General features: G+C 39.7%; 1 protein-coding gene across 3 annotated transcripts; it reads right to left on the reverse strand.

Moving 5' to 3' along the window:
* Window positions 1-4,316: 4,316 nt before the first annotated feature.
* ASB11 (ankyrin repeat and SOCS box containing 11) lies at window positions 4,317-27,334 on the reverse strand. 3 transcript variants are annotated; one of them, XM_058535162.1, is made up of 7 exons: window positions 27,154-27,334; window positions 18,028-18,107; window positions 14,076-14,183; window positions 11,110-11,260; window positions 8,398-8,532; window positions 7,109-7,300; window positions 4,317-4,441 (listed from the first exon to the last, which is right to left on the reverse strand). In XM_058535162.1, the coding sequence occupies exons 1-7, from the start codon at window positions 27,332-27,334 to the stop codon at window positions 4,317-4,319; spliced, it is 972 nt and encodes a 323-aa protein (XP_058391145.1). The 3 variants fall into 3 exon arrangements, with proteins under 3 accessions (XP_058391145.1, XP_058391146.1, XP_058391147.1); XM_058535163.1 differs by having other exon boundaries at window positions 14,076-14,131; window positions 18,024-18,107; XM_058535164.1 differs by lacking the exon at window positions 27,154-27,334 and adding an exon at window positions 25,864-25,981.
* Window positions 27,335-27,730: the final 396 nt, after the last annotated feature.

A 27,730-nucleotide genomic window follows, 5' to 3' on the forward strand; every position in this document is an offset into this window, starting at 1 on the left:
ATTGAGGTAATGGACATGCAAATATTCACTGTATTATTCTTGCAATTTTTCTGTAAGTGGGAAAAATTTTCAAGATGTAACAATGGTGAAGGAAGAAAAAGTAATAAATGAAAATAAAAACCTGGTATACATCTTTTATGGGTTAAACTCGTTAAAATAGGAAGCTGCTTTTCTGAGTGTGACCCAGGTATTCGTCCTAGTACAGACTCTGCTAAAGGAAGGAGATGATATATTCCATATGCAAATGTCCGTGCAGGAGCAGCCCCTGGTGATGATTTGCGATGGGAGAAAATGTGAGGTCCTCCAGTGCAGAAAGCACCCTCCCCTGACAAGCTGTGGTTATTCAATGCTTCATCCCTCACCCTGACAGCTGCAGGCAATGTCTCTGAAGCGTCAGCTGTTCTCTTTGTGTTAAGCGAATGAAATCTTTTCAGCAATGAGCATTGTTACTGAAAAAAGAATCATCCGTAAACCTCAGGTTTGTTTGACATGGAAATATTAGACATATCAGGAAGGAGAATTACTTTGGGAGAAACAGTTCCATAATAAAATATGAACAAAAAACTTAGAGATGTTGAATGACATACCCAACTTTCTAAATAATTTAAGGGATTTTGAAAGAGTTGAGGCTTAAATCTTCAAGTGACACAGACAAGCTTTTTTTTTTAATAGTGGGTCAAGGCAGATGGTGGATACAGTCAGATAAACGATCAATAAATAGGTGATAGACAGACGGACACATGATATATAGATAGATTGGATGTCTATAGTGACAGACAGTATATGAATAGGTAATATTGGGTATTAGTTTGGTTATGAAAAGATTTTCCCTTAAAATGATTCATTGTATATGTATTTTAAATTTTTTTAACTATTATTTAAATAGTTTTCTTAATCAGTAAATATCTCTCCTGAAAATCTTCTAAAAATACTTCAAACATTTAAAAAATGTATAAAAAAATGAAGTTCACACTAGTGTTATTTATAATAGCAAGAAATTGGAAATAATCTAAGTATCCAACAATATGGAAATAGCTAAGGAATACGATACAACCATTTAAAAGGATAGTTTCAAAGGGTTTGAAACTTAGACAATCATGACAATATGGTTTGTGGGAAAAACAGGAATCAAAAATACTTTTATAATAGGATCGCTACATTAAATCAGGCAAAGAAACAAAAAAAATGATGTACTGAAAACACACTGAAAAAAGTCACTAAAACCTTAACAGTAAAAATTAGTAAATATTAGATACACACATGAATAGGTCTTTTAAAATTCCGTCACCTTGCCAAGAACTTTGCCTAATCACCTTATCTAAAACAGTAGCTCTCATCATCACTCTTTACCCTAATCTGCTTTATTTTTCTTATCACTTCCTGACATGATGATATATATGTATGTGTTGCTTATTCCCCATTGCCTCCACTAACACATAAGCTTATCAAGGGCAAGGACCTCGTTCATCTTTTTCTCAGCGACAAACAGTGTGTGGCACTTAATAGATGCTGAGTAAAAATGTGTTGAATGAATTAATTGAGAAGTTATCCTAGAGAACTTCAGATATGATTGAAATTGTAAAAAGTTACACCATTTGGGGAATAAAATATCCCCCATCCTGTGAAAAATGAAATTATGTTAGTGTTAAGAACCCCCAAAAGCAAGCAATATAATCTCATATAAACCAGATGATTCGTCTGATGGTCTAATTCTAGCTTGATGGAATGTAGGGCTCAAAGTGAATTTAAAGACTATCTTGTATCCAATCTCTACATTCAGAAGTCGTAAAACATCACAATAACCTCTAGATGCAGGGATCTGGACCTGTTCTGCATCCACATCCTTCTGGAACCAGAAGATCGGTTCTGGTGAGTAGTCTCTTGGGACTCAATTATGGATTAGAGTGCCCCCCTACACACACGCACACACCTACCAGAGTTGGGAGGTCCATACAAATGATTCGTGAAATCCACGGTCTGTAGTTTCAGAAAATGGATGGAACAGCAGGATTCTCAAGTTCCTTGGGGCCACAGACATATTGAATATCCTAGGACATCCTGGGGCTTAACAGAGCTCAGACATTCAGCAAGACTCAGGTTGACCAAAAAATGCACTCAGGAGAACACTTTGAAGATAGAAAGCCTCCAATTCCTGAATGTTCTATGATATGTATTTTAATTTACCAGTATTTTCCTTTAAAGTTTCTGCCTTTGATATTATGCTTAGAAAAGACCTTCCCTTTCATGTACATTCATGAACATTTTATTCTAGTATTTTATAGCATCACTTAAAATTTTCAAAAACCCAAGATTTGTTTTTGGAATATGATATAAAATAAGAATTTAATCTTTTTCCCCAAAATATTTAACTATTTAAGATTAACTTATTTGATATTCCAAAGTTGTGAAAATCAGGAAAAGATCTAGAACAGTACTAACAGAAATATAATGCTAGCCACATGTGTAATTTAAAATTATATTGCAGTCACATTAAAAAAGTTTTTAAAAAGTGGAATTAATTTTAATAATGAATTTTATTTAACCTAATATATTCAAAATATTATTTTGATGTGTAATCAACATCGAAATTATTAATAAAATATTTCACATTCTTTTTGGTGAGGAAGATTGGAATATCTGTGCCCATCTTCCTCTATTTTATATGTGGGACACTGCCACAGCATGGCTTGATGAGTGGTGCGTAGGTCCACCCCTGGGATCCGAACCTGTGAACCCTGGGCCACCAAAGGGGAGTGCTCGAACTTAATCACCATACCACCGGGCTGGCCCCCACATTCTTTTTTTTGGTACTGAGTCTTCAAAATGTGGTATGTATTTTATACTTACAGCACATCTCAATTCAGCCTAGCCACATTTCAACTGCCCAATAGCCAAACGTGGCTAGTGGCTTCTGTATTGAACAGCACAGATTTAGAGCAGTGTTTCTCAACCTCAGCACTATTGACATTTTGGACCTGATAATTCTTTGCTGTGGGGAGCTGCCCTGTGCTTTGTGTGATGATTAGCTGCATCTCTGACCTCCGTCCACTAGATGTCAGTAGTATCCCTCCCCCAGTTGTTGCAACCAAAAATGTCTCTAGACTTTGCCAAATATCCCCAAGTCGGGGTAGGGCAAACTTGTCCCCAGTTGAGAATCAAAGATCTAGAAAAACTGGAAAAAAAATATATGTTTGGAACAAATCTTAGGATCATCTGAGAGAAAATTTTCTTTTTAGAAGTTAATATTACCATAGTCACTGAACCATGACAGTAGTACTTATAACAATTAAAAGTCTATTCAATTTCCACGTTCTAAATTCACAAAAGGAAGGAGGAGGAGGAGAGGAAGGGCAAGGAGGAGGGGTAGCAGAAGGGGAGGAGGGTGGGAAGAAGAAAAAGGAGGGGGAGGAGAAGAGAATAAAGGAGGAGGAGAAGGCTGTTTTTCCAGCATACCTTTGTGCTGATTTTGGGCCCCTGCTCACAGAAATAATATTGACCTAGCGCTGAGCCCATCTTGGTGACAGACATCGACATGTAATTATTTTAACAACCCTGAGGCTCTTGACAGAAAATAAGGTGATGGATGCTTGGGTTGCAACACGCATCAAACAGGGCCAGTGGGTTCAGGTAGTTGGGAGCACCCAGTGTTGCTCAATCCTGGAACTGTTTACTTCAAAGAACAGCATTTAATGTCAGGAGTGATGAGCAATCCACCCCAACCTCTGAGTGAGCTAATCTCTTCCAACATCTCTCTTATCAACCAGGACCTCGGTAACTTGAAGTCTCAATTAACTGTGATGTTTTGAAAGTATTTAGCTTTTTTAATATATAAAAAAGGCAAGAAAATCAAAATTATAGCAGAGATTTATTCATGGAAGGAAAGAAAGGAAGGGGGAAGGAGAGAGGAACTAAAACAGGAACACATCTTGGAATACTTACATTCCTCATAATCTTATTCACCCAGATTTACATGTGTCTGCACGATATTCAGAATGTTGACCCTTAAATAATTGAAGATCATGAAACTTCAAAAATAGCTTATTATTTTCACTCTACTTCACAGTTTTTTAAAGTTTTTTAACAACAAGAGCTAAAAACGAAAATGTTTTTGGTTGCCCCTTGATTAATGAGAATATTCAACTAACCAGGAGTTTCCACTCCCCAAGTGTTCCAGTTCATCAGGGATTTACTCTAACTGGCTTAGCTCATTTCAGGAGACTGAGGCTAGCTGTTGGTCTAGCGTCTACACTAGGTACCCCGGGTACAGCAGACAACAACCTGTTTATTTCCAAGTATCTTCCCATGGACAGTTGGGACTACTGGTATAGGAGGAATCTTTCTAGTGGCTCCGGCAGATGTAGTTTGTGGATGGTTTGATGACATGCTCGACCCAAGCACTTCCGGACACACAGGCGGCAGAGCTGGGAAAGAGCAGACGGGCCTGAGGAAGGAATTAAAATGGTGTGAACCTCATGGTAGTGGGGTGGGGGTCGGGGTGAAGGGGAGACCAGAGGACTGGTAGAGGCTGAAACTTTCTCAAAGCTTAAGAGAAGCTGAATCTGTGTAGGAATTATAGAGTGAGGTAGTAGACACTAAATACACACAAGAGATCCTGGTTTGCCCCTCGGGATGGGGACATGTTTCTTGAAGTTGATCCTCCAATGGTAACTGTATTCCCGATATTGAAGACTAAGGCTAACCAGAGGCAAGTTAGGAATGAAGTGTGGGGTCTAAAGGGAATGCACTTCATTCATGTATCACACGTGCCAAGGAATGTGATATACTGGCCGAGGAGAAAGTGCAAATGGAAGCACTGAGCATGCAGGACTCTGAGACACAGCCGCAAGGGACAACTGCCAAGAGTGTGTCAGCAGGAAGCCCAGCCAGCATGGTCACAGAGGCAGTGTTAGGAGATGTGCCAGGGGCCTGATACTTGGCCCTCAGGGGCCTCTTGGACCTCTTGGCTCTAGCTGCCCAGGAGGCAGTGCTGACTGGGTCCTGACTCACATTCGGAGGGGCCCTCCATTCTCGTAAGGATCCTAGCTCAATAGAGGATCTGGAGAAAGGACCCAACTCACTTAGACCCCATTATACTCTGAACCTCAGTCTCATGGAGTCTCATGGAGTCATCATGCCTATGGCTTTGAGTGGCTTTGAGTCCCGAAGGAAAGTAAACTAAGGAGAGTCCAAAATATGGTTGAATAGGATGAACAAACTTTTGGCTGGAATACTAGTTATGCAGAGGCATTTGTAATGTCTCATTATTTTGTAACCTCTTCATCTCAATAAAGATCTTTTCAAGTAGATCTATGTAATTACTGGACTATACAAAGTTTTCCTTTTCAAGAAAATCCTACTGTAACAGCATCTTGCACCCCATGAGAAATGGTGGACTGCATATGCAATAGCCAGATAACACCTGGGTTGATATTGCCAAGGAGCATCCACGTGACAGTAAGCTACCTGGAGGAGCAAACAATCAGCCTTAGTTAAAATCTTGGGAAGCGAGAATGGAAAGCATCTCTACCTGTCGCCCAACTAAAGCTCCTCTGGAAAACAGTAATGCAGACAAATTGTCCAGTTTGCCTAAAGAAGTTGAGACACCAGAGTTAACTCTGATGTAGCCGGTGTTCATCCTCCTAGAGCAAGCAGCTGTATTTGTGAAGAGAGAGGACAAAGGAACTTGCTTATAAGAAATACAAATCCTGGACCTGGAAATATTTTTGATGGAAGAAAAGAGGAAATGTGACAACTGCTATAAACTGTATTCTCAGCTAACAATTGCAAAGTACCTGGTATTTCCAAACCGGGAGCTGGTAAGGAAGATCATAATTCTTCAAGCCAAGATTCAAATAAAAGAACAGTCATTCATGACATGGACTATTGGAAATAATCTAGACCAGTGGTACTCAAAGTGTGGCCTCAGACCAGCAGCACCAGCATCCCCTGGGAGCCTGGTGGACATGCAGAGTCTAGGGCCCCACCACAGACCTGCTGAGTCAGAATCTGAATTTTAATGAGATCCCCAGGTGATTCATGTGCATGTTAAAGCCGAAGAAGCTCTGACCTAGAGACTGGTCCTAAAACTATCGAAGCAAGCATTCCACTTAGAAGGCGTATAAGACATGGGGTGGTTTCACAAAATGGAACTGGTGAGTGAAATAAAACCCTTCCCCACTAGAAATTGTTTCAGAAGATTCAGCATTGGGGCATCATAACATTAAGAGTGCACGTTCTGGGGTCAAACTGCTTGGTTAGAATCCTAGGTCTACTTCTTAGCAGCCGTGTGACCTTCTGCAAGTCAATCTCTTTATGCTTCTCTTTTCCCATCTGCAGCTGGGATAGCACCAGTTACTATAAAGTTCTCACTGCTTTAAAGTTTTAAGAATTCAGTGATATCAATCTATGTTTCGAATTTAGCTCACCACCTGACACATGTAAAGCTGAATAATTACTATTATCTTTAATGTTCTCTCGAGCATACAAATGATCAGTATAGGCTCAGATACACTTCTCCTCTATAGACATAGCATGGTTCTCTCTTCAATTTGGAATACAGAGCATTTTGGATGCCTGCCTTGCCTCCTCTGGCATCTGCAGTTGCATTAGCCCATGGTGGGAATGGGATTGAGGCAATGAGTAATGCAGACCCACCTGCTCCCTGATCTGGAGAACAGGCAAACAACTTCCCCACTTAGTCCAGTTTCTGAAACACACACTCTGTGTCCACCCTATCACCTCTAACTCAAGTATTTCTAATTTCCCCTGAATTGCCTCCAAATATTACAAAGCAAAGTTCTGGGCTGCTCAGTCATGTGATTCTGCCAGGAGAGATGCAGCAGTTCAGCCTTTTCATGATGAAAACAAAGTTCTCTGGTTATTTTCTTGTTATGGAAAATACAAAGTAACATACAGTTGTATGTACATACCCTTTAGCTATAAGTGAATAGATACAGCACATAAAATCCCATCTCAGCGATGCCTCCCACAATGCCACTCCCAATTAAAAAGAGATAAGGAAACAGGTAAGAAATTCTAGGGATGAGACAGGAAGGAGAGATAGCAGATGTGCTTGTGGAAGAGAAATGGACACCCAGCCCTTCCTTACCTTCACGGAGCAGGAGCGCCTGCTCCACACTGCTTTTCGGAGCCACCAGATCAAGTGCATTTTTGCCCTGAGCGTTTCTGCACTTCAGGTTAGCCCCATAGTCCATCAGCAGGTGGATGACTTCCACGCTGGACTGCCTCGCAGCGGCATGGAGGGGGGTGTCCAGCCATTGGCCATGGTCAACACTGGCTCCTTAGCAAAGCAGATGGCCACAATTCAACAGTAAATGTTAATGTAGAAACACAATGAACCTAAAATATAGTAGCTGTAGATAAAGACATCTTCAATGCCATGACATATTTGCCAAATCTTTGAAAATATGTGATGTAAGCCTAGAACCTCAGCAATGCCTACGAAGACTGTTTAAAAATATTTTGATGAGAAAAGTGAATAAAAATATTTCTAGTCATTTTAAATACTTCACTTGCTTTCCCATATGAACTCTGTGACATACAAAATTAAATATTTGCACTCCTTTTACATAGGGTTATTTTGTTTTTTGGCAAAGGATAAAGCTAAAGTTTATTATTTATATTATTCAGAGCTCACTAAAAAGATTTCTGAACTACTATAGGGAGTAGTAAATGATGGCAGATAAAAAAGACAAAAAAAAAATCTTGGAGATAAAAATTCTTATTTAAAGGTAAGAGCCTTTATGTAATCTCCACATTTATGTCAGTGGCTAAGTTTGGGGAATCTTTAACCAAATAATAGTTTCAAGACATTTTACTTTTCCCTGGACTCTCAGTTTCTGTATACGCTTTATAGAACTAAAAAAGTACTAAATAACTTAGAAGGATTGATCTAAAGTAGTCTACGGCAAATGTCTGTTGTTTTTACTATCCGGCATCTTCCTGGTAACCACACGTAGAGTTTCCTCTGGGGAACCATCCCCTGTGATTTCCTAGGTCCTGTGTTTCCAGTGAGGCCCAGCAACTGCAGTGTAGACAAATCCAGGCCTAAGCCAATCAGTGCATTGTATTCCCTTGGCCACCATGATTGGTGACTCAAAAAGAGCCAATGAAATACAATTGTTTTTTTCCCCTAGGACTTATGGGAAAGAGACTCTTGCTCTCTCTTGAGACCATACCAGGTAAATGGAGCCAATATCAAAGGAAGCAGAACTGAGAAATACAGACACTCATTTCTCTGGATAAGTTCAGTTTTAAGCATTCAAACATCAAATGCTATTAGAATTTTCTCCAACCTGACAAGAACTTGATCTTTGAAGCCATGGAAAACCAACAAAGTTAACAGGTTCTTCTCATGAAAAGATTTCTGGAGGTTACCTAGTTCTAGAAGTTTCTTCACACAGTCTACCCTCTGGTAGGTGCAGGCCACATACAGGGGAGTTCCAAGGTGAGGCACTTCTTGGTCAATGTTAACGTTATTTGCAAGCAGAATCTCCATGCACTCTCTATGACCTGGTGGAACACAAGATAACCTCACTCAAGTAAGGGAAATAGTGACTATTCACAGAATTATAGGACTGCTTATCTGGAATGGGCTTTAGAAGTGACCTAGATTTTTTTTAAGCAGAAAAAAAATTTTTTTTGAAATCTCCAAAATAAAACCATTAAAAAGAGGAATATGCCCATGTTTCCCCCCACTTAAATTCCTCTTTGCAGCCCTTGAGGCACCTTCAACTAAACTAAGGGTGCCAAGGAGCACAGCTGAAATCACTTTCTAGAATGAAGCCACCAGTTTACTAATAGAGGCTACAAGGCCCAGAGGGGCAAATGACTCATCCTATTATTAACCTGAAAAGCCAATGCTCAGATCCCAGCCCCAATCTCTCTCCATTACAAATTTCTCATTCTCTTCTTCACCCAGGCAGGCAAGATTGGGTGTATGGCCGCACCCTGCAGTAAAACTTCCCTATTTGGGTTAACCTGGAAGACACTCATGAGAATTAATAAAAAGCCTGAAGTGTAGAATATATTTAAATGCATTTTCAAATTCAGTGGCTAACAAGAACTATGTGAGCAAGTATTCTCCTTAAAGAGTTTGCCCAATGAATAGACAGACATGATTAATTTGCAGCGTATGAATGATTCATTCAGGAGCAAACACTTCTGAGGTATGGACAGGAACTTGTAGAGTTTGTTCTCTTTGAAGATTTAAATTTCCTTAAAAAATCTTATCATCACCGATTAACTTAACCAACCTTTTCTTTATAGATAACATATAAGTAAGCCTCATCTAAAACCTGCTTGATTTATCACAAATTCTGAATTAAGTATAAATATGCCTTAAAAGATACAAGTAAGGATTCTGTGGATTCAAACTATTTGTTCACGTAAGTAAATATTATACCTGGATTATAGCATCAATGTTGCAAAGTATTGACTCAGACTGACCCAGCTTGTTCATAGAGGTTTAAAGCTGTAAGAATCCAGAAATAATATCTAATCAGTACCTAAAACTGCCTGGTAAATACAGGGCATCTAATAAACATTTTTGAATAATTCCTGTCCTTTTTCTTTTTTTTGTAGAAAAAGAAACTGAGCCTAGTTTGAGTTAAATTTAAGTATTCTCAGGAAGTTTTTAAAAAACGAACATATAAAAGTCAAATGATTAGCACTAATATAACAGTATCTAAAATAAAGAATTTGCTACTTATCCTTTCATTCTGTGGACGTTGGTTCCTAACATGCTTTTATGATACAGAAAAAAACATGTAGAGACACGTGAATTCATGTGTTTATGATAAGTAGGTACATATATTTTGTAGGCACATAGATACCAAACACTCCATATATAACCATACGAGTATTGCAGAATTACTTAAGTAATCCAAACCATTCCCAATATTTATCCCTTTTTAAATGTTTCGATGGAAATGAAAATAATAAATTAATTTTTACTTCAAATCAATATTAAAATTTTTAAGAGTTTTATATCTTTTCAAAGTAGACTATTTCCCTACAACTTAAAGGACTTATTTGGAGTTTGGGAAATGACCATCAGTTGTTAATCAATAAATTTTTATTAAATATGTATAAGACATCAAAACCATAGATACATTGAGATTTGGGTCTTTTGTTATCATTTAAAGTAGTCCACTGCAAAAAAAAATTACCAAGTGACATGTTTAATAACCTGGGGCAAATCTTTCACTATTGCCTTTTGAAATAAACACTTCCATCCCCAATTATACCAGCAAAGATCACTGTTCTACAATGTTCTAACTTCTCCCTTGTATTTCTGATCTCAATATAAGAGAATAACTCCACCACTGGGTAACACAGAAATATTGCTCTTTGGATGTGATCTTTGACAAATGGCCTTGGCCTTTCAATGGCATCTTCTTGTTCATGTCTAGACTATGCATATAGTTTTAAAATTTCCTAAATTTACTCTTTTCCCTCATTTCAAAAGTAACTGAGAACACAGGAGTTTACAGTCAACTTCAAGATTTCCAATGCCATTCTTTTTAAAGTTACAACTTTTTTTCCAATAACTAATGACCTTGAAGTCATCAGCTTATCTAGAGTGTATTGCTTGTTGTGGACAGTTACATTTAATCTTCCATTAGAGAAACTATCATCCTCGGCTTTCAGACACTTTCATAATTTATTTTATGTTAGTGGTTGATGTTTTATGGGCTTTGGGGGATGAGCTGTTCTTTTCTAGTAAGGACAGAGACATAAGCACAGTACAACTCATGGAAGTCACCCCTGCACTCTTGACTGCACCAGCTGCCACCAAAACTCCAGCAAAGAGCTTCAAGAAAGGCCTGCAAGAGACTGTCCTCATGCAACAGGACATCTGAGACAGAAAGCCATTTCCAGGTTATAAGAAGACTTGTTTTATGCCCCAGTGGTATTTTCTGAAGATTTAGGCAAATTGAAGTTACTGCTGTGAGATTTCTAAGCCACACACAATCTACTGGTGAAGAAGATCTGGGTGATACTTTCATGGTGAACACAATAGCATTGATTCATGCGGATTGGGGTGAGTCCACCAATGTTTTGTATACAGTGTGATGACTCATTTACCTCTCTTCACTGCCTCATGGATGGGTGAAGCCAGGTGCGCCTCGAGCTGGGCCTTGGCTCCAAACTCCAGCAGCACGTTGACACATGCAGCACTGCCACTGCAGCAAGCATTGAAGAGGGGCGTGGCTCCATGGACTGTCACTCCATTGACCTAATGATGGGCAGAGAGAGACCCAGAGGATTTGCTATTTCATTATCTTCTCCAAGTGTGTATTCCTATGTATCTGCCTGGAGAAATTTCACATGCTGGTGAATGAGCGAGGGAACTCTACATCATTACAGTATTATGTTTTTTAGGCACCAGTAGCCTATCAACTCTCACCTATAAATAATACCACAAGTGGGACAAAATGGGCCAAAGCTTTTAAAATGTACTTATGGGTATTCCAGAGCTTCTGGGGAGCCTCCTAATCATTGAAGAGTGGTCCTGTATGGTGGTTAAGAACATGGCCTCTGGAATCATTAGCTTGGGTTCAAATCCCAGCTCTCTCTCTTTTATTTGTTCAGAGATCTTGCTTGAGATACTAACTTTCTGTGCCTTGGTTTCCTTACTTGTAAAATAAGAATCATATAAGAATCTACCTCATGAGGTTATTGGGCGGATTAAATGAGTTACTACATGTTGAATACTTATAACATCGCCTGGTGCCAAGTAAGCATTCAATAAACGTTTGCAATAACAATTATTTCCATTTTCCATTATTATGGAGCTGACTCGCCCTCCCAATCATGAATAAACATGGCGGGAACCAAAAGTATTGGAGAAACCAGCTAGTTTAAGGTCCCAAAATCTGTGCTTGCAAAAAATCTCAGCAATTCCCCCATAGTTCTTTCTTTCTTGCCACAAATTTCCTTTCAAGTCTACCATAATCCATACAAATTGCATATGCCAGCAGTGACTCCTAAAGCGATCACAACCAAGCCAAAGGCACAAAGAAAATAGCCATCAACATGGTGTTTCCAACCATTCTTGACGCCTTCTGGGGATGTGGGAGGCATGTGACAACCAGCACAGCTGGAAGGCATCTTTGAGTATTAGAAATAGCTTGGAAAGAACATCAGGGAACCAGGCATTCTGGTGGGAAGGCTCTGATAGGATTGGAATATAGGACAATGAGGGTTTGATGTCAAACCATTTTTGCCTCAACTAAGGATAGATGCTTGTGATAATCAGGATTCTAAATTTCCTTGTTTCAGAAACAAAAAAGATTTCTCCACAGTGCCAGGATAGCCCCTATTAAATTGGAAAGTTAAAGATGAGATGCTAAGAAGGCAGAGACAGACAAGGACAGGAAAAAAATGTGTGTAAATTTATACACCCTAGGGATTTCTAACTGATTTACATTTTTACTGAAAAATATTTGGTGGAACTGTTTGATTTGTTTTTACTAGGTATCATCCTCATCCTCAGTCCAGGAAGTCTTCTGATTTGATTTCTTATAAGTTTCTCTCTCCGTTCAGGTCAGCAAACATTTATTGAGCACCTATTAGGTGCCAATGTTTTGGAAACAAAGGTGAGTAAGACAATTGCCTCTCCTTGAATAAGTTGAAGTCTATCAGGGAAGGCAAAGACAAAAAGAGATAATTTTGATACAATAATAAATGCCTGAGATCACTACAGGAGCAGGACAAAGGCGACCACAGACTTGAAAAATATTTAGGAAGTAAAATTAGCAAGATGTTGTGATTAGATGGGGAGATGGAAGAAATACGATGGTTCCAGGTTTGGAGCTTAGGAAACCATGAATATGTTTTCCCTGGTCTCTGAGGCTGGGAATCCAAGAAGAGGAACCGGTCCCAGAGGGAACAACGTGATAAGCACGACTTGGATGCATTGAGTTTCAGATATCCATGAGATTGCCAATTTTGAGGAATTTTCTACTGATTGACCGACTTTCTCTTATTCCTTCTCTCACTTTGATTTGAATGTTAAATAATATAATATTTATCGACTGTTCCCTCATAAGATTGTCAAAGACAAGGGACCACGTCTTCCTCTTTTCTTTGTCCCCCACCAAAGCTCCCAGAGTTGTACCAGCACACATTCCTCTCCCACCCGATGCTGTTTGATGTTTCCCACCAACAGTCTGCCTGCGACTCCAGTCATCCAGCTTGAAAGGAAATGGTCCTCACCCAACCTGGCCCTCATCATCATATGTGCGTTAACTGAGTGGTCATTTAAAGAAGCACTACCTATAATAAAAATACACCACCACTACGGCACCAGGAAAATCACTTTGCCCAAGGACGACTTCTATATTCAGAAATCCAGCTTCCATATAAAATGCAATGAAAATCTTCATTAAGCACTTAAAAACACTGAAGCTCATGAAACAAAGTACGCAAGGACTGAGTTAAAAGACAAAATTAGCAATAAAACAATATCTGGCAACTAAATAAATGTCACTGAGATTTTCAAAAGTTTTAATTTTATAATTCGATTCTGATATCTGCATTACATACAGCACCTCAGTCACTCCTTGAAAAGAGGGCAGAATTTAAAAATAAGATAAAGTTAATTTTGTAGTTTTTTTCAATGTATTGTTTATTAAAAGCTCATTTAGTTTGATAATTTTGCTCGGTAAAAAAGGTTGTTGGTTTAGGGTGTTGAATTAAGAAAGGTTTTTTGCTGTCGTTGTTCCTTTAAAATATGTTCTTTTTAATGTTTTACAATAAATTTTCCAAGATTGGTTTTCAAATTACTTTAGTTCAAGCTGATTTTTTTTAAGTCAGCATCACAATTTTGAAAGATTCCTGTGAATTACCTCATGTGAATGTTCGCACATGGGCAGAGAGGCTGAACAGAGGAGTAAGGGGCAGTGTCTTCCTGACCATTCAGGAATATGAACGTGGTTGGGGCCCAACCTGCGTGCACCCCCAGTGGGTAAGCAGGAAGGTAAGGTCTCTTTAGACGGCAGCAGTTGTACCTGGGCAGATAGACCTTCGGGGGCTGGGGTGGTACTCACGTGGGCGCCATTTTCCAATAAGGCTTTAGCACAGGCCACGTGACCTCCAAGGCACGCTTCGTGGAGAGAAGAGACTCGGTTAATTGTCACGAGGTTCACATTGACACCCTACAATTTGGAGAGAAGTGGGTTAAAGACTGCACTAGCAATAGCAATAAAAGCAACGTTGTTGGACGTATTTCTGAAGTATTCACAGCCTGTGGGTATCATATCAGCACCATATAGAGAGGAGTAGAGGCCCTGACCAGGGGAGTCTAAGAAGCATGGCAGGGAGCCTCAAATTCATTTATATAACAAAGGCTTAGTCAGCATTCTAGGCCAGGCAATCTGCTAGACCCATCTCTTCAAAGCTTATGAGATGAGTCTCTCTCCTCCAGGAGCCTAATGGGGAGACAGAAATGGCAAAAAAAACAGCAAGAATATTGCTATAATGGAAGCATGTTCAAATTTCAGTTGGGAGCATGGGGTATCCTTCAATCTGGCTTGGGGAATAAGAGAAAACTTTGCAAGTGAGGTCGTATTTAGCTAAGGCTTGAAGCGCAAAACATTTCAAGCTAGGAAGGCAAAGAAAGAATATTCCATCAGGAAGGAACAGCATATGCAAATACGAGAAGCAACCAGGGAGTGTGGCAGGGCCACAGTTGACTAGTTGGGTATTTCTAGATCAGAAAGAGCCCACACGTGTTAGAGGCAGAAGAAGAAAGGGGAATTAGGAGATGGGTGGAGATGAAGGGGGACAGGGAGCTGGAGCCAGATTGTGAAAGGCCTTGATTTCCAAACAAGGAAATGTCTTATAGGGAATGAGGCACCTTTCAAGTCTATTAGGCTATGGAAGGTCTGGAGCTAACGTATTAGACATTTTAGGAAAAGCACACTGGTAGCACAGTGGAGGGTTGCTTGGAGAGGTAGAGATGTGAGACTGAAGGAAGGAAGGAGAGCCTGGTCTGAGTCCAGGCCCAGGGTGATATGGGCCTGATATGGGAGTGAACAGGAGTGGGTATGAAGAGTAGGTGATGGAGTCTCAAGAAGTTCAGGAGGTAGAATTGGATTTGGGACAGGAGAATGGCTCCCGGGCTTAAGAGGAGAAAGTAGAGAGTGCTCTTAGGATTCATACGCCATAGTAGCAGCACTGCTGTCTGCCTCACTCCACTGCGTGGAGAGGTCTCTGAAGTACCAGGGTCTGGGGACAGGGGCTTCTCCTGACCCCATCTCCCTACCCAGTCCTAGCACATTCCCCCTCTCCGTATTGCTGTGCTCCACCTTCCTTGTCTTGGAGCCATGTGGTAGATGACAGGATCAGCCTAGCTGCTGGCCAACTGACTTCATGCTCTGATTTTAAAAACTTGGCCCTTACCATTTTCTCCCATGGTTACCACTTTCTATCTGTGAAAGAAATTAGGTCCCTGGTTGATCCTTCCTAGCTGAATTCTGCTTTTGATTCTCTACCTCATAAGTGAGCTGCTGAAAGCTTTCAAAGCCTAGTGTATGACCTTGGAGCTCAACCTCTAACCCAAGTTCCCACGGTCTCCTGCCAGACCTCGTGGCGCTGGCTGCATCCCTGCTGTGGCCAGCAGCTGGGACTTCCCACTATTGCCTGTCCCTTCAGCTGAGGGCCTCTCAAGGCTTCCTTGGTCCTGTCCATTTTCGTGTCCTGAATATCATTATCAATATCATTATCATTATCATATCAATATCATATCATTGCTCCAGAGCTGTGCTATATATTTCGAACTGGATATCTAATACAACTAGAAAAGTCTTTTCCTTTCCCTTTTCCCACATAAGATTTTTTTAAGAAAATAAGTAAAACAGGCTAGTCCACAAGGTGGCAGCAACGTGCTAGAAAAAACTTGAATCCGGTGCAAACTCAGAATCCCTGGAACTATAGAAATGTATTGCTGGACAGGCCTGAAAGACCATCTAGAGTGAATCACCTTCATTGTGCATGAGAAGATGGAGAAGCAGAAAGTTCAAATTATTAATAAGACTTGAGGCTCCCCAGCTGTGGGTGACAGCCAGCATGCTAATCAGGAGCTCCTGATCCTTGGTTTCATGTTTAACTCACAGCACACCACACTATCTTAATGTGAAATAAAGTACACACTGAAGTAGAATAATACATTTTTGGCTAATGTGTAAGGGTAAAGAAGCGGGGGTGCAGTAAGGAAAAGTTGAACTTCTCTATGAAGAATGCTCCTTACACATTTAAGCCCACTATAGAAACTAACATGCTTATGAAGTATAGTTACAAATCAAGTGCCAAACGCAATGTGGTATCTGGCTTGGATCCTGGAAGAGAAAAAGGACACTGGTGGGAAAAGTGGTGTAATCCCAATGGTCTGTAGTTTAGTTAATGGTATTGTCCCAATGTTAATTTCTTATTTTGGACTCAAGTACCAGGGTTGTGTAAGATGTTAACACTAGGGGAAGTTGGGTGAAGGGTATACAGGAATCCTCTGTATCATTTTTGCAACTCTTCTTTAAAATTCTTCCAAAATAAAAAGCTTATTGAAATTACTAATAAAATCCTTGGGGGGGCTGAGAGGGAGGAGGTGGCTGCAAGACTTTTCACTGTGGACCTTTTTATATCATTTTAATTTTTGAACTATGTGAATATATTACATATTAAAAATAATCAAATCAAATTTAAAGTATTTAAAAATAAATAAGCAAGTGATAAAATCAAGTACAGAGCGTATTTGATCATTACTGGCAGGACTGTTTTCCTTTTGTCTCTTTCTTGAGAAGTAACACAACTCATCAAGGACAAAAAAAGGCACACGCACACACAAAGAGCAGTGTGCCCAGCTGTTTAAAGTTAAAAAGGTAAGGAAGGCAGGTTCAGTGGTACCTAGGATGTGGAAAAAAGATATAATGACTCACTCACCTCCTCTGTACACACGTGGACTCTAAAACAAACAAAGCAAATGGAGCGTGTAAACTTCCATTCATTTCATGAATATTTACTAGGCTGCTATTCATTGTTCAAGGTGCTAGGGATATAGTCATAAATAAAAATAAAGTAGCCTTAATAGCTACACCTTTAATAAATCTTCCCAAAACAGTAAGATTTACCCATTTGTCAAGCTATTTTAATATTTTCTCTTAAAATAGTGTATCATCAGGGTAGCAGCCTCTAAGATGGCTCCCAGTGATCCCTGAGTCCTGGTGTTGGCTCACTTGTGTAATCCTCTGCCCTTGAGTGTGGGCTGGATTAATTGACTCACATCTAAGCAACACAATGTGGCAGAAGTGATGGGATGTCACTTTGGAGATTAGGTAAGACTTCCTTCTTAGGCACTCTCTTGTGCTCTCTCTGGGGAAGCCAGCTGCCATCTCATGACGCAGCTCTATGGAGAGGCCCACGTGGCAAGGAATTGAAGCTTGCCAACGACCACATGAGTGAGGTTGGAAGCAGATCCTCCCCCAGTCGAGCTATGAAATGACTGCAGCCCTGGCTGATACTTTGCATCCTGCGAGAGACTCTGAGCCAGAACCACCCACCTAAGTTGCTCCTTGGCCCACAGAAGCCATGAGAATCTAAGTATTTGCTGTTTTCAGCCACTATGTTTTGAGGTAATTTGTTACAGAGCAATAGCTGACTGATGTAACTTCAGGGCTGCTGTCACTAAGGCACACTGGGAGAGTATAAGGTGAGCTAGTGCAACATAAATTTGAGGGTACCCCCCATCAGCCTCACAGGGAAACTTTCTATGAAGCAAAGGAAGATCCAGAAGGGGAAAGATAGAACTGGACAGAAAATGAGCCAGCTCCCCAGGAAAGGAGAGGCAGGAGCCACACAAATGGTGAGCTGTGAGAAGATACATACACCTAGAATGGCCGTGCTGAGACCCAGTTGGGGCAAGCAAGACCTCTGCTGCAGTCAAAGCTAATCAAGAGTGCTGCTTGATTATGGCACAAGCACAAAGGATCAAGTCTTCAGTTTACTTACTTGTGCAATTAAAGTTTTAAGGGCCAGTAAGCGCCCCTGTGCCGCGGCTTCGTGAAGTGGGGATCGATCGGCCCAGCAATCTGAAACACAAATCAAGCTCAAAGTCAAGGTCTGGAGTTTTCTTCCTCCAGCTTGTTCGTGTGCCCACCTACTGTGAGAGGAGGTTTGGGGGAAGAGGAGAGAGTCTTACACCATGCATCAGGCTCTCTCATCAGCCACTTTCAGGGTGACAAGCCACGGAGTGTGCAGTCCATTAGTTTGGTGGTGTGTGTGGAGGGGGAAGAACAGACCATCTCCCAGGTGTTACAGGGGAAGTTTTAACAAGAAATAGATTTAGTTCAAATAAATATTGCCCAGTGTTGAACCCGATAACTCTAACTAAGGCAAAATGAAGGGCAAAGCCAGTCAGTGAGCTTCCCCGTTCTCATCATTCCCCTGCCTCTCATGCTCACGCCTACCTTAAAGACTCACATCCTATACACCAAGAAGGAGACTCCAAGGGATCAGGGAAAATGGTTTTGCTCTAAATTCCCTAGGTAATTGTCTCTGTTTCATTTTGGTAATGAAGCCTATCTATTCTCATAACGCAGAATGTCATTTTTCAGATGACATAATCCTCCAAAAGTTTTTTTGTTGGCAGTTGAGCGTGATGGCTAAGTATGGGGCCAGTGGAGCCACACCGCCTGGGTCCAAGTCCCACCTCAACCATTTTCTCTGCCAATATAGATAAGTTACTAAAATTATTCGAACCTCAATTTCGTGATCTGTGAAATAGAAGTATAGCAATCTAGTATTTAGCAAGTGCTTTGGTCTCTAAGTAGGCCAATAAAATACATCCACGATATTAGGTGGTCAAGACAATTTATGACTAATAAGTACACATGGTAGGGCAGTGCTCTAAGGAACAGCCACAGAACTGCTTTACAAACCTATTTTTCTTATAATTGCTTATCAGCAAACCAGCTTAAATGGGCATTTGAGAAGTAACCCTCTATTAAACATGCCAAAGGGCAATCATTTGTTTTGAAGACAACCCACTCTGGTTTGCAAAATTTGGGCATTCTTCAAATTACAACTGTGCTCTTTGTACACTGAATAGCATGTAATACAATTTGGATTTAACACAAAGGGCTCATCTTATCAACATTTTCTAGGTGATCCTGTTGGTATTAAGAATCCAGGTTTTCCCATACCTGCAACCTTGGCAAAAACAATCCCACCAAAGATGGAATTATGTAAATTTGAAATAGCTCAAGGCCTCAAGGAGAGTGTAAACTTTTTCAATGGATGAGAACCAGGGCTATAAACACTTCCATAAGCCCTCTTCTTGTATTGAAACAATTTTTATCTTTTCTAACTCTTTGGGTTATGAAAAGGGAGAAAGCTCGAATGAATTCTACAGGGTGGGATTGAAATTGGAGAAATTGGTACGAAAATGTGATTTTCAATGTATGTGTGTATATAGAAAGATAGAAATATACAGAAATATCTAAGGGCTGAAGGTGGGATCTGGCGATCCATCTGGTGAGATCTATATCTATATAATATTAGCACTGTGTACTGAGTAAATCTAAACCAGGGCTCCTTGGAGAAATGGCTGATTCCAGGGCTGGGCCAGGAAAAATATAAGATGGATTTCAAACACCTTGCAGAAAGTAAGGAAGAGCTCAATGAATGATGGGAAATGTCAAAAAGACACGAAGCTGGCTTGAAAGGGATTCCACTGGGCAATACGGAACAATCTGTACATCAAAATAAATAATGATAGTAAGAAATTATACCCTATCAAATAAAATAGGAATCTATAAGTCCTCATTGATACAAATAAATATATAAATAGGGAGATGAGAAAGCTCTTCCTCATAGTAGAACACCAACTTAGAAATGTAGAAGAAATAATAGAATCTGCCTCAAATTATCTCCTCACAAAATAATTACTAGTTATAAAGGAAACAGGGGTAATTTTACAGTGCAACAAAATTGTAGACATCGCCTCACCCAGAGAATCAAAGTTAACATCAGAAGTGGTGGAACAAATTGGCACAGTGTGCCATTGGATGGAACGTGATGAGTGACATCATGTACTACCAGAGGGAACGCAATGAAAAGAACACATCATTGCTTCTGTGATATTCCTGCTCAAGATGCATAACCCGAATCTAATCATGAGGACACTGCGAACCAACTCAAACTGAGGGACATTCTCCAGAATAATTGGCCTTTAACCAGTTCAAGGAGGAACTGAGGAACTGTTCCAGATTGAAGGAGGCTGACGAGACAGAACATCTAAAGACAATGTGTGCGCCTGGATTAGGTCCTTTTGCTTTCAAGGGCATTATTAGGACAGTTGGGTAAACACGAGTGGGGTCTCTGGGCGAAGAGAAGTGGGAATTCTTTGTTCCACTCTTGTAACTTGTCTATCATTTTGAAATTAGTTTCAAAATAAAAAGTATATATATATGTACATATATATGTACATATATATATATATATATAAAATCACTGGTGATTCCATTCTCCTGATATGAATGTGTAATTCTTTTATAAGAAAAAGAGATAAAAATTTTAAAATGAAAATATATTGCATTTGTACCTCCACTTGTTCCTGAGTCAGTTAAAAGTTGATGAGCGGAGTATTTTTAAATCTCTTTGGACATTTATAATTTGCATAAACTGGGAATATAACGTATGCATATAATCCTCAATTAGTCAGCCTTGGTTTTCTTCTAATACATCTCCATCTCATTCAATATGAAGCGTGCGTCAGATATGTTGCCCTCTTGCCTAATTGGTCTTTGAAATGGTCGCAGGCACCGGGGTTGTGAGGACGGTCTTCATCCATGGGTGGCAACTCAGCACCCTCACCAATGTAAGAAGCAAACCCACAGCCATGGCTTTGTTATTCTTTTGTTCTAATAATAGCCAGTCAACCTGAGCCACCTAAAGGTACTATAAGTATTTGATTCAAAAATAAAAACAAGATTTATGTGGCAACTTGCCATTATTAACTTAGAATATCAACGTGAAATGGCTTTATTGTTTCTAAAACTTGCCTCCAAGTGGGCTGTGGTGTCCCCTTTCCTTCTGGGAAGCAGCAACCTTAACCACATCTTCATCCTATTTCTACTAACTTTCTGTTACTCGCCAGTCCCATAAGACCCACTCCATGCACGCAACTTGGATAGATCTCACAAACCTAATGTTGAGTGAAGGAAGCCAGACACAAAAGAGCATGTGCTGTGTGATTCCTTTCTACAAAATTCAAAAGGGGGTCAGACTCACCTTGGGTGTTAAGAATCAAAAGGACCCCAAGGAGGGGCGAGGGCTGCCTGGAAGAGGGCATGGTGGGGGCCATGCTGATAATATGCATTTTCTTGCTCTTGGGAGCTAGTACCTGATTGTGTTTACTTTGTGAAAATTCATCCAGCTGTTCGCTTAGGATTTGTGCACTTGTCTGTATTTACATCATATTTCAATAAAGAGATTTTAAAACAACCGGTCTACTGGTCAGTCCACTGTAAAACTGTAATCTCCGCTCCTCTGCCCACTCCCAGGGCAGGGTATGGCCCTCTGTGCCATCCCAAGCAGCTGAAGATGGAGGAGTGGCATGTTCTCACACGTCTCCACCTCCTTCTTCTAGGTGCCAGCTCCTCTGGTGCCTTAGGGGTGGGGAGAAGCAAGAGGGACAGGGAAGATGTTCCCCCAGTTAACTGGAAGAAGAGGCCAGTCCTGTTTGCTTGGCCTCAACTGCAGGTCTCACTCCTGGTCTGCGGGCTTATCCTTCGCACCAGGGCTCACTCTCAGGCCCCTTTCCTATGCATTGGCATTTGACCACCTCTCCTAGTGGTCCCCATCAATGCAGCACCTTCTGATGCCCCCAATTCCCACCCTGTGCTTCTGAGGTCGCGGTAAGCCTGTACAGCCATCTTCTACTCCACCAAGAAAGAGGGAATGATGAGCTGTCCTGGGCTTCTCTCTCAACACGCCACTGCTTTCCAATTCTCTCTTCACCTATTTGAGTAGCACAGGGGGCAGTTCAGTAAGCTGTCTGCCTAAGCAGACTTCCAACTTGAGAGTGAAATACCAGGCTCCCCTCATTTCAGGCACCCCTTATCTGAACTTGTATTTCTCCTGGAGCCCCCATCCCTTGGCTTTCAAGAGAGGAGGGAAGGGAAGAGCCTTGCTTCATGAACCGGAACACCCCAAATGCCTGACACTCCTTTGCCGCACATGAAGAGACCTCACTTCTAGTAAGTGGCAGAAATAGTACTGAAATCCAAAGTTTTGTGATTTCAGAACACACTCTGCTCTGGTTTTAAGAACTATCGGTTTTTAAATTCTACCTATCCTCCTGGTAGATTTACTTGTCTGGGATGTTTTGCTATATCCACCTTATCTCTATAAATAATGTGAAATAAATCAATTGTATCACCTTCAATGTAGAAATCATTTTTGTTTCCCAACTGGAAACAAAATCACTCTCCAGGAAGTCACCTTTCCAGTCACATTGTTTTCCAGCACTTGCTTCAAAGGACCTTGAAGAGTTTTCACACGAAACCCTTTTCCAGAAACTCTGCCACAGTTTCCGGCCCTCCTCTGCCACAGGCCCTCCTGTTTTTCTGTTCTTAATTCCCAACGCACAGTCTCTCACTCTTATCATTCTTGTTTTGCAAATTAAAGCTAATTGTGAGAAATTAAGGATAAAAGTTATTTGGCAGCTAGGGAGTTTTTCCATTCCTTTTGGGAAATATGCAACTAAGCTCTCCAAATAAATGAATGCTTAAGTAGGAATCAATCACGCTCTTCTAAGGCAGTCTATTTTTAGCTATTTGGCAGACTGCCTGTGTCACAGGGCTGCAAAGCACACTAGGAAGATAGTTTACCCTACAAATATGTTTACTCGTTCCTGATGAGGTGTATGGAAAATGTTCAAGCACTTTTTCATTCCTCCCTCTGACTTTTTCTCAGAATGTGATTTATATCTCTAGTTCTCAGACCCTCTGAATAACAATGTTATGACAAGTTCTAAAACCATACATTTCAATAACAAAATCGATTCAGATGGAATATAGTTGAGTTTCAAGTATTCAAGATAAAAATCAGTTATTATTTTTAAATTCTTTTTTGCAATTTTTACTCTTCTTAATTCCAACAAGTACTTGAGCTTACTGGCTTATTTTTAATTTTAAAAAATCACCTAGCTGGTTATAATCTCTAGTGCACAGGGAACAATCTTTATTCTCTTTATTAAGTTCCAAAATCACATGAAGCAATATCTTCTCCTGTAGCATTTATCAAAGAAAAAGAAAATTCAAAAGGAATTTCAATTTTGAACCAAAATATAGGCAAGAGCCCAGCAGAATTAGTGATATTTTAAGTATAACAAAGGTAATTGGAGAAAACCATATTATAATAAATTTCTTGAGATATCTAAAATATTATAATAAAAGTGAGTTAAAATGCATAATCTCTAGAACATTCAGTTCTGGTCAGGAGATGAAACACAGTCAATAAGCACCTTTTTGTAGTGTGTTGGAAAGAAGCTTCCTTTGAACCCATCAGGAGCAGGAGAGCTGAGCTAAAGGTGACAGGTGGGGTGGCAGAGCCCCTGTTGAGGACTGCTTGTCTCAACTTGGGCAAGCCAGCAGGCACCTGTGATGTGTAACCACTCAGAAGGAGTTGGGCCAAGGCTTAAGGAGACAATCAGCAAAACTGAACAAGAGAAGGCTAGGTAGAGGATTGGGCAAGAATGGAAGAAAGGCAGGAAAATCCTGTCGGAATGGGAAGGATAGGAAAAAGGAGTCAGGATGATGAGGCAGGCAGAGGCGTGGCCATCAAATCAAGGTCAGTCCTTTGAATTGAGAACAAAGACAACTGATTTTGAGTGTAACACTTAGAATAGAATTAATCTTTTAGGCTTAGCATAAAATAGCTGTTTTTTTTTTTTTTTAAAAAAGGGTACAATAGTTCCACAATCTCTTACCCGCAATTGTAAAATATCCCGAATTCTGAAAACCCAGTTTTTTCCCAAGTTTGATGCAAACTCCTTTGGCAGCAAAACATGATCAGGACTCAGGTTAAGCAATTTATTATTTTTATTTGTATTTTTCACTTAGTGTGAATATTTATATGTTCACTATAGAAATATCAAAATGTTTGACTATGGGAGGCAGCTCCTGGCCCTGCTGGAATACTGTGTGATATATAAATACACACTGTATAATCTTTATAGTATCCCCAAAACTCCTGAATCCTGAAACACGCCTGGCCCAAAGGTTGTGAATAATAGGTTATCAACCTGTATCTGCACTTTATTTTTATCAAGTTTGATGACCAAGTCACTCTACTAAATATAGCTTCAGTTCTGGCCAAATTAGCAAAGGTTGAAAAATCATACACAAGTCTCTCGGGAGAAAGATAGTGCCTGCAGAAATATCTATGGGCTGAAGGTGGGATCCAGTGAGCCATCTGGTGCTCTAGATGGAATGCCAGGGGCCAGCGACAATGTGTCAAACTTAAAAAAGTATATATATTATTGACAAATTACACAAAGAAGCCTGAAAAATCAAAACAAATAACAGCCAACCATAGTTGAACTCAATTCTGATGAGTTACCTACAAATGTAACAGTGTAAACCACAAAGACATATTGAAGGATATATTCCAGAATGTGAAATTCCAGAATAAAAAGTAATTTTCCAAAAGATTTTATGGCCAAAAAAATGATATTTAATGAGGGATATGATGTTAGTTGTAGCTTCCAAAAGAAAGAGTGCCAGGACCTGTGACAGGCTAAACTCTGCCCTGGCTGAGTTTTTTACTGCCCTCCCCTTGTTTTTGACAGCACCGGTGATAGTTTACAGGAACATAATATGCCATTGGAATCAAGAAATTTAACCTTGGGCTGAGACTTTTCTAAGTCAATTAGCTAACTTACTGATTAAATGTCACATATTTTCCCAACAAACATTTGTCTGACCCACGAGCAGCAACGGTAATTTCTGGTTTGAGTTGAACACTTGCACAAAATTTTATTCTTGATTTCTAATACATCTAGCTTTAAGTATATAGTGTCTGCCTGCTAACAGTGTCAAAAGAAAAAATGCTGTTAGAATCATGTAAAAACCACTGTTTCTGGCATGTTACTGCCTATATTATTATAGAAAGCCTTACTTACCAAATCTGGATATACTCTCTATTACATATATGTGTGGGTGTGTATATGTATATATGCATATTATATATATGTATGGGTGGGTATACCTATACACACACACCCATCCACCCACACATATACATACATAGGAAGGAAATTAAACTGAGAAATCAACATGCCCTATTCTGCCCCCTGCCTCTTGCTGATAACCGAAAAATACATTTTTGACTTTATAACACCATACTACTTGCAAATTAAATAAATACTATCCTAGGAGCTTGAACAAGCAAAGATATTTGGGCTAAAGAATGAATGAGTTCTATTTAAGAGACTTGTATTATGGCTCCAGATTTAAATTCGAACCATGCTAACATGGGTCTTGACTATTATAAAAACTTTGTATGAGTGTACTTCATTAAGGACCACGAATACAGAAATAATGCACATGAGCAACAGGGGAAAACATTTTTAACACGCTCTTGCCAATACTGACTTAGCTGAACTTTACCTAACTTAAACCATGAGGATGATGTGTCTATGAGAACATCAAAACTGTGTTACTGAAACTTTTGGAAAGCCCCTGCCCAGATTTACAAATTAAATTAGAAAATAGCTTTTCGGATCACGCTTAACTGGAATTAAAGAAAAACATATTTTTTTAACCACTCTAAGCAACATACCTCCCTGAAATGTGTGACAAATGTAATCCCCAAAAGAAATCTCTTTCCAGAATCCGGGCTGTCTGACACTTTGTGAAACTTCAAGATTCTTCTCATTTTCCCCAGTTAATTGAAGCATTCTGATGCTTCGTCTTTGGAGGTCTTACTTCTTTGGATAAGACTGCTGTTACCTAGTGTCTTCAAAGTTGTGCAGTGTATTGGAATCACATAGCATAAGTCTATTTTGAAAGAGAATCCTGGATGCAAATTGAAATCGATACTAGATAAAGAATGATGTAATCCTGGAACCCCTATGAACACTAAAAATACACAGGGAAATTCTGAACTCTGTTTATGAATAAATACTCCTCTATCAAGTGACAATCCCAGTAGCTTCAAGGATATCTGGTTCACTTACTTTTGTAGCATCTCACTACAATTCAGGTGAATCATTTCTTGAAAGAAATGGAGACTAAATTCTACAAAGCATGAGGCTTTAAAATGTTTTACCCAAATGTTGGCATTTCATATTATAATAACCTTTGTTTGCAGTGCTTTGCATGGTGCCGAGTATAAACGGGTTTAGTGAAGGGTTTTTCCTGACAGTGACTAGTGGCCAATTTGAATTGCAAATGACAGCACAAAAATATATATAGCATGCCACATTTGCTGGTTTAAATCAAATTTATTGGTCTTTCTATTTCTTGAGGAAACAATCTTGTTAGAAGGCATTGTTAAAGTCTGATTAAAAATATTAAAGAAGGGCCGGCCCGTGGCTTGGCGGTTAAGTGAGTGCGCTCCGCTGCTGGCGGCCTGGGTTCGGATCCCAGGCGCGCACCGATGCACCGCTTCTCCGGCTGTGCTGAGGCCGAGTCCCACATACAGCAACTAGAAGGACGTGCAGCTATGACATACAACTATCTGCTGGGGCTTTGGGGGAAAAAAATAAATAAATAAAATTAAAAAAAAAAAAAAAAAAAAAAAAAAAAAAAAATATTAAAGAAAATAATCCTATACAAGTAATTCTTTTGCTTAGTAGAAATGAGGTTTCTCAAGATACTCTCAGAAAGCCACTACCCTATTTACTTCTTAAATAATAAATGCTAATAGAACTATTAACTTGCAAAAAATAAAGCTGAAAATCCTTCACAAATTGGTGCAGTCAACACCATTTGCTACTTTAAATACTTTTTTAAAACTACCCACTCAAAGCCAAAGTATAAAGAAAATCTGCCTTCTAGAAACATTATTCATGAATTATCTAGGAGGTTTTTTTTTTAAAGTATTGGGAACAAATTCATGTATTTTTACCTGAAACTCCACCATAGATCTCTTCTGCTATCCTAGCCGCTTCTTTTCTATTTCCTTTGACGATATAGAAATGGGTTAGGAGAGCCAAAAAAACTTTAATTAAAAGCTTGAAGAAAAAAAAAGTAGCAAACATTGTAATAAAAATGTTTTTAAAGCCATAGAAAACAGGACCGTCTTCCATTTTGGCTTACACTCTGTATAGGTTCTTGGGACTGCAAAATTTCACTGAGTTATAATTGGTATCATATGACATCTATTTTAAACCTTCTAGCCCTCGGTGCTCCTGTTACGGAGAACTCAGTTTGTAGACTCGAAGCTGTGATTTGGTGACTGCATGTGCTGACATTCATGGCAATGTTAAATAAACTAAAGAAACTTGCTTCTAGCCAGAAACACCCGATAGTTCTAAACCTACATTCCTCAATGCTATTTAACAAACAGGACTCATATCCAAACTTTTTTTATTCCTAAATCCCAATTTTTGGTACGTTATGTTGGAAGGCAGGATGGGAAAGATAAACTTCTCAGATCCCATGGGGACAAAGCAAGTTGTTTGAAGTGCAAATACAACCTATGC

The sequence above is a fragment of the Diceros bicornis genome, chromosome X, assembly GCF_020826845.1.
Source record: "Diceros bicornis minor isolate mBicDic1 chromosome X, mDicBic1.mat.cur, whole genome shotgun sequence".
Taxonomy (NCBI): Eukaryota; Metazoa; Chordata; class Mammalia; order Perissodactyla; family Rhinocerotidae; genus Diceros; species Diceros bicornis.

Coding starts and splice junctions, on each gene's coding strand:
- ASB11 (XM_058535162.1), bottom strand. CDS start 27,334: ATGGAAGACGGTCCTGTTTTCTATGGCTTTAAAAACATTTTTATTACA. Junction 8,533..11,109: donor CCATGAGGCAGTGAAGAGAG/GTAAATGAGTCA, acceptor GTGTTCCACCAG/GTCATAGAGAGTGCATGGAG. Junction 7,301..8,397: donor GAAGAAACTTCTAGAACTAG/GTAACCTCCAGA, acceptor TGCTTTGCTAAG/GAGCCAGTGTTGACCATGGC.